This window comes from Fistularia commersonii, chromosome 22, assembly GCF_037954325.1.
Source record: "Fistularia commersonii isolate RoL2024-O1a breed Wild chromosome 22, RoL_Fcom_v1.0, whole genome shotgun sequence".
Lineage (NCBI taxonomy): Eukaryota > Metazoa > Chordata > Actinopteri > Syngnathiformes > Fistulariidae > Fistularia > Fistularia commersonii.
The window spans coordinates 110,612-117,548 of NC_141305.1; the positions used below are offsets into that span (position 1 = coordinate 110,612).

The 6,937-nt window shown below is 52.4% G+C and overlaps 1 protein-coding gene across 2 annotated transcripts; it reads left to right on the forward strand.

Annotated features, from left to right (window-relative positions):
* Nucleotides 1–951: 951 nt before the first annotated feature.
* On the forward strand, nt 952–6,681 carry LOC147221145 (fibrinogen C domain-containing protein 1-like). Of its 2 annotated transcripts, none has more exons than XM_086169588.1 (9): nt 952–1,087; nt 1,334–1,412; nt 2,499–2,614; nt 3,062–3,434; nt 3,522–3,642; nt 3,899–4,035; nt 4,331–4,427; nt 4,581–4,760; nt 5,851–6,681. In XM_086169588.1, the coding sequence occupies exons 2-9, from the start codon at nt 1,335–1,337 to the stop codon at nt 6,111–6,113; spliced, it is 1,365 nt and encodes a 454-aa protein (XP_086025714.1). In that variant the 5' UTR covers nt 952–1,087; nt 1,334; the 3' UTR covers nt 6,114–6,681. The 2 variants fall into 2 exon arrangements, with proteins under 2 accessions (XP_086025714.1, XP_086025713.1); XM_086169587.1 differs by having other exon boundaries at nt 954–1,087; nt 3,522–3,648.
* The last annotated feature ends 256 nt before the right edge of the window (nt 6,682–6,937 follow it).

The window sequence follows — 6,937 nt, forward strand, 5'->3', positions numbered from 1 at the left end:
CCTTCTTAGCGGAGAACTTCCACCTCCTCCTGGCTCCGATCTCCAGGTTCTCCCAGTGTCGAGTCTCCATGCCCCCCCGCCTGCAGGGTTCTCTCCAGGTTCTCCGTCCACAAGACCCTACACTGTGAGGGGGTGAATGAAAGGGTGAAGGGTCAGATATCTGTGATGGAAAGCTGACACACACACACACACACACACACACACGATGCTGCTCATCTTGTGTGTAAAGCAGTAAGAGGGTGAACTGAAGGAGTTTGTTGCTGTGCTTTTATTGTTGCCAGCTATTGTTGTTTTCTCCACTTCCTGTGGCGAGCTCCGCTTTGACCTGTGGCATTTCCTGTTGCTCAGCAACATGTGTTAGTCATTAACTGACCGCAGAGCCGCTCCGCTCCAGGAGGGGCTCCCAGCACACACACACACACACACACACACACACACACACACACACACACACAACATACAGAACCACGCACACACACAGACACATACATTCCCACACTGAACCAAACAAGCGCGTGCGCACACCCGCGCACACACACACACGAACACACACAGACAACACAACACAGACAACACAACACACAGAACCACGCACACACACATACAACCCCCCCACACACAGACACATAGACATTCCCACACTGAACCAAACAAGCGCACGCGCACACCCGCACACCCGCACACACACACACAAACACACACAAACGCACTCACGCAGAAAGACACATGGACACAAACACAGACAACCTGATACAGAACCACACACACACACATAGAAACACAGATAACACGCATCACAAAAACACACATACAGACATGTATACACACAAACATATACAAGAACTCACACACACTTATAGATAGTTACACTCAGTTTCTTTGTGGGTGTGTGTGTGGGGTGTAAGCGATTAGCTGCCATACGTGTTGTTAATCCCACAATCTGCTCAGATTATCGCCCCCCCGCCCGTCAGTGATTCCTGACCGCTCAGCACCTGCTGCCTCGTCTGTTTCCATGACGATCAGGGCTCATCGGACACGGGCTCCCTCCAGTCCTCGGGTGGCGTCGCCGGACCCTAAAGGCTGACAGGTAAGCTCGGTTCCACCGAGAACCTCAAGAACACGGAGAACCGGAGAAGCCAGCCCTCCTTGAAACTGGATGAAGCATACAGGGGAAGGGGGGGGGGGCTGGAAGGTCTTGAAATGGTTTTGAAGAGATGCCAGGTCAGATGGAAGAGGTCTGACTCCACTGTGTGTTGTGTGTGTGTGTGTGTGTGTGTGTGTGTGTGTGTGTGTGTGTTGCTTCTGTATGCATCTGTTTGTGTGTATGTTGCAGGATGATGCTGAATGACAGGTGGACCATCATGAACAACAGCAGTTCAGAGCTGGACTCCAAGCGTCCAGACAAACACAAGGTACCTTGTTAGCCATTAGCCATTAGCCATTAGCCTGTGAGCCATCACCCATTTAGCCATTAGCATGCTATTCCTTCCACCGTTGGAGGTCCTGGACAGCGGTGACGTCACAGACTCCTCCCACTCAGACATGCCGTTGTTTAGATGCTGATGTTTGGGTGTGGAATGGAGGTGGTCAGGAGGTATGTGGAGGTATCAGGAAGTATCGGCAGATATCAGGAGGTCTCAGGAATCTGATCCAAACACTCGTGGTCAACGTTGGTGCCGGTTGGTTCTGAGTTGTTAACCAACCAACTCCATTGTCTCCTCCGGCCCGGCAGTCCACCTCACCTAGCAGACATCTCTGCCTCAGAGGTTGCTATGATTTGGTGAGTTCATGTCCACTTGGAACGGAACCACGAGGATGGCGGTCCCAGCCTGCGGCTCCGCCCCTCAGGGATTGTAGTTCAGTCCGGTACGGACCAGAGGGAGGACCACCGATGGGCTTTGATCAAGGTCCTGGGCTCCTTAGAAGAGTGACCGGAACCCAACCTGTGTGTGTGTGTGTGTCTGTGAGCCCTCCACCATGATGGATGCTGAGCAGCTCCAGACTCCTCCATGTCTCTCAAGAAGGACAGACTGTTAATCTGCTTATCTGGACTTCATCTGTTGGATCAGGGTCTAATCTGCCTCTGCTGTCACCTCCACTCCATCACCTCCACCCATCACTTCATCTCCACCACATTGGTACCATCACTTCCACTCCATCACCTCAACCCCACCACCTCAGCACCATGACCTCCATCCCATCTCCTCAACTCCACCGCCACCATCCACCGCATCCCCTCCACCCTTGGCTCAGCCCCCCACCCCCACTGATATCTACTCCATCACCTCCAACATCCCCTCCAGCAGGACCTCTAGGTCAGCATCCATGACACCACCTCCTCTCCCTAACCTTGTCCTCCAGCCTCCTGCTCAGAACATTCTGGTCATGTGAGTCAAAGATCATTTGAATCAATCATTTTCTTCAGCGTGTATGTGTTTGTGTTTGTGTGTGTGTGTGTGTGTGTGTGTGTGTGTGTGTGCGCATGTGTTTGCACTCAGAAATGCTGCAGCTTCTGCTTGTGGACACTTGGCGTCTTGGTTGCTGTGGTAACAGTCATCGGCGTGACAGTCAGCGTCCTGTATCTGAACCAGTATCCTCTGCCCTTCATCACCAGGTACATCTGGGATCTGAACAGAACTCCAAGTAGAAACAGAGATGTTCCTCTTTGGAATGACCTTGATGGCTCGTTCTTGGGCGTGCTTCCTTTGAGGAGCAGCAGCCCGGGCTGAGCTAACGCTAGCAGCTAAAACTCTGACAGGGCGGGGCGGGGTCATGTGACCCATCCTTGAGGCCAAAGGTCATGACCCCTGTCTCTGGCCAAAAGTCAGCCGGCGTGGCTCCTGATAGCCGCGCGGACTGAACCATCAGTGTGAATGTGGACCTGCCAGGAGGTCGGTTCCTCCAGGCTGGAGGGGAGGAACTCTTGGTCTCTCCCTCCGCCTCTGAGGCGCTGACCTCGGCCTGGAAACAAGTTCAGAGGTCATCGGTTGGCCAGATTTAAATGTGAGGAAACTTTTCTTCCTGAATTCAGATCTGGCATTGCTTGTCGTCATGGTTACAGGGGCGCCGTGTCCTCCTCCTCCTCCTCCTCCATCATCACCACAAACCCGCAGATCTCGAGCGCCTTGGTGACGGTGTCCCGGGTCGGAGACGGAGAGCCAATCAGCATCTTCCTTGACCCCAACTGTCCCGACCACAGCGAGAGCTTCCTGCGATGGGAGGCGCTGCAGAGCTCCCTGGTCCGGGCGCTGACCAATCACAACCCGGAGGACTGGCAGGGGCGGGGCCTGATCCAGAAGCTGGACGAGGACCTCAAACTCCTGGCGGGACACACTCACAACCTGAGGCTGGAGGCCGAGTCCCTGAAGAGGGGCCAGAATGTCCTGGACCAGCGGCTGGACGGGCTGCGGAGCGAGCAAGGACGCATCATCCAGGTCCTCCTCATCTGGGACACATCCTGCTCATCCTCACGTCTGGACACACTCCAGTGTCATCCTAACATCAATCTGTGTGTGCCTCAGGTGCTGTCAGAAGGTCACCCAGGCGTGCTGAAGGTGGCAGCTGGTTTCAATGATGCGGCCTCCAGCCTGCAGAGGGAGACGGAGAGCCTGCGGAGGCTGAAGAACGACCTGCAGAGAGACAGCAAGTGTAAACGCAACCTTCTCTCAGCGCCTGGAGAACGTTCTCTTCTCCTCGGGGTTCTAAGCACTCACAACATGCTGAGAACTTTATTTACTCTGTGATGGCCCTAACGTTCTCTGGTTCCTCCAGACTCCGCCTGTCCTGTGGTCACAGCAGCGGGCGGAGCTACTGACCAGCTGTTTGAACGATGTTGCTGGATCTATCAGTGTCGCCATGGAGACGGGACGCCGTCTCACTGCCTGTCTGTCTCCCTCAGCACTCAGACCCGCAGACTGCAGCGACATCATGGCGGCTGGTCACCTGCAGAGCGGCGTCTACTCCATCTTCCCCACCCACCAGCCTGACGGCTTCAAGGTCTACTGTGACATGAGCACGGATGGAGGCGGATGGACGGTGAACACACACACACACACACACACACAGATACTTGTACATGTTGGTCAGCTGCTCACATGACGTCCAGGAGCATTCGGAGCTGAGTGACAGTGACTGGAGGTCATGACCCCTCCACGCCATGACCATGAGCTTCTTAGACAGCTAATGGTGCTAATTAGCTTAGCAAGCAAACATCCAACAACCTGCTTACAGGCTGATATGTGTGTGTGTATGTGTGTGTGTGTGTGTGTGTGTGTGTGTGTGTGTGTGTGTGTGTGTGTGTGTGTGCGCACACGTGCGCGCACTCTAACAGGTTATCCAAAGGCGGGAGGACGGCTCAGTGAACTTCTTCAGAGGCTGGGAGGCCTACAGAGATGGCTTTGGAACAACCACCGGAGAGCACTGGCTTGGTGACACACTGACTTACACACACACACACACACACACACACACACACAAAACCCAGATATTTGGGCGCTCCGATCATTAGGACCAGAAGTTGATCTGACCTATCGATCTGTGAGGACCAAGGAGGAGGGTGATTAACCCTTTTCACATCTCAGGCCTCCAGAGGATGTTCGCCCTCAGTGGCTCCGGAGGTTACGAGTTGCGCATTGACATGGCCGACTTCGACAACGCCACCGCCTACGCACACTACACACACTTCTCTGTGTGCCACAACTGTGTCAACCCTGAGGAGGACGGCTTCCCTCTAACCGTGGACCAGTACTCCGGCACTGCAGGTACTGCATACAGCACTACACATAGTACTAACAGAAGAAAACATCAGTACTCAGGCACTGCAGGTTGGGCGTCATTTTCATAGCATCAGTACTGCAGTAGTACACATTCCATAGCATAACGACTGCAGTAGTACACGTTCCATAGCATCGGTACCACAGTAGTACATGATCCATAGCATCAGTACTGCAGTAGTACATGTTCCATAGCATCAGTACTGCAGTATTACATGTTCCACAGCATTGGTACCACAGTAATATACGTTCCATAGCATCATGACTGAAATACTACATGTTCCATAGCATCAGTACTGCAGTAGCACATGTTCCATAGCATTGGTACCACAGTAGTACATGATCCATAGCATCAGTACTGCAGTATTACATGTTCCATAGCATTGGTACCACAGTAATATACGTTCCATAGCATCATGACTGAAATAATACATGTTCCATAGCATCAGTACTGCAGTAGTACACGTTCCATAGCATCACGACTGCAGTAGCACATGTTCCATAGCATCGGTACCACAGTAGTACACGTTCAATAGTATCACGACTGCAGCTGTACATGTTCCATAGCATCAGTACTGCAGTCTGCAGTAGTACACGTTCCATAACATCATGACTGAAGTAATACATGTTCCCAAGCATCGGTACCACAGTAGTACACGTTCGATAGTATCACGACTGCAGCTGTACATGTTCCATAGCATCAGTACTGCAGTCTGCGGTAGTACACGTTCCATAACATCATGACTGAAGTAATACATGTTCCATAGCATCAGTACTGCAGTAGTACACGTTCCATAGCATCACGACTGCAGTAGCACATGTTCCATAGCATCGGTACCACAGTAGTACACGTTCGATAGTATCACGACTGCAGCTGTACATGTTCCATAGCATCAGTACTGCAGTCTGCAGTAGTACACGTTCCATAACATCATGACTGAAGTAATACATGTTCCCAAGCATCGGTACCACAGTAGTACACGTTCGATAGTATCACGACTGCAGCTGTACATGTTCCATAGCATCAGTACTGCAGTAGTACACATTCCATACCACGTGCGTGTCACCGCCTCCCCAGGAGACTCGTTGTCGAAGCACTCGGGGATGCGCTTCACTACCAGGGACCGGGACCACGACCAGTCGGAGAACAACTGTGCGTCCTACTACCAGGGGGCCTGGTGGTACCGTAACTGTCATACATCCAACCTGAACGGCCAGTACCTGCGCGGAGGCCACGCCTCCTACGCCGACGGCGTGGAGTGGTCCAGCTGGACCGGCTGGCAGTACTCGCTGCGCTTCACCGAGATGAAGATACGCCCCCGTCGCGAGGCGGACCACTGAGCCGCCGTCGACCCCCCACCCCCTGGACCTTACCTCAGGATTCTTGACCTTGAGAGGAGCTGATGGAACGATTAATTGAAAAAGGAAAAAGACGGCGATCGAAGAAACTTTGCGGCCGCACACACGCTTGGGGAGGGTTGGTCCCCGGGCCCAGACGTCTGCACCCTCCTGCCACGCTGGTCTACAACTGAAATAATCAAGGAAAACCTGTTAAACACGGTGCTTCCAACGGTGTTTCATTCAGAAACACATGCTGTTTATTTCATGTTTAGGTACATTGGTTTTGTGAAAGTAGTGATTTTAGACAATATTCTATTCATTTGTTTACCTCTGCACTGAAAGTAAACGGTGTTTGTTTTGTATGCAGCAGGTGAAATGTAGAATACTGCGTAGAATGCTAACGAACCAGGAAACCTCGCATTCAAGCCCTGTGATGGCGATGTCTTGTGTGGTTCTTTGATTGAATTCGATCGGGGGTTTATTTGTTTGTTTGCTCGTTTTTTAACGCATGAGTTGTTTGTAATACTGAGAATGTAAAATCCGAATACAATAAAATGTTGTTTTCAAACGTTTCTTCGTCGGAAGGGACCGAACGGGGCGACGGTGAAAATCTATCGAAAAGTGAACGCAGTTTTGAACGGGGGGCCGTGTCGAGACTGCACTTCCGGGTTCTGACGCACGCGGTGACGTCAGCGATGACGCGGCTGTTCGTTTGATTCGCGGGAAAAGTCAAAAAATGGCGGCGGGCGAAGTTTGAAGTTCAGCGCGCGGAGGGAGAAGGAGCCGCGGACACCGACGCGACAACGCCGCTGCCGCCGTTTCTC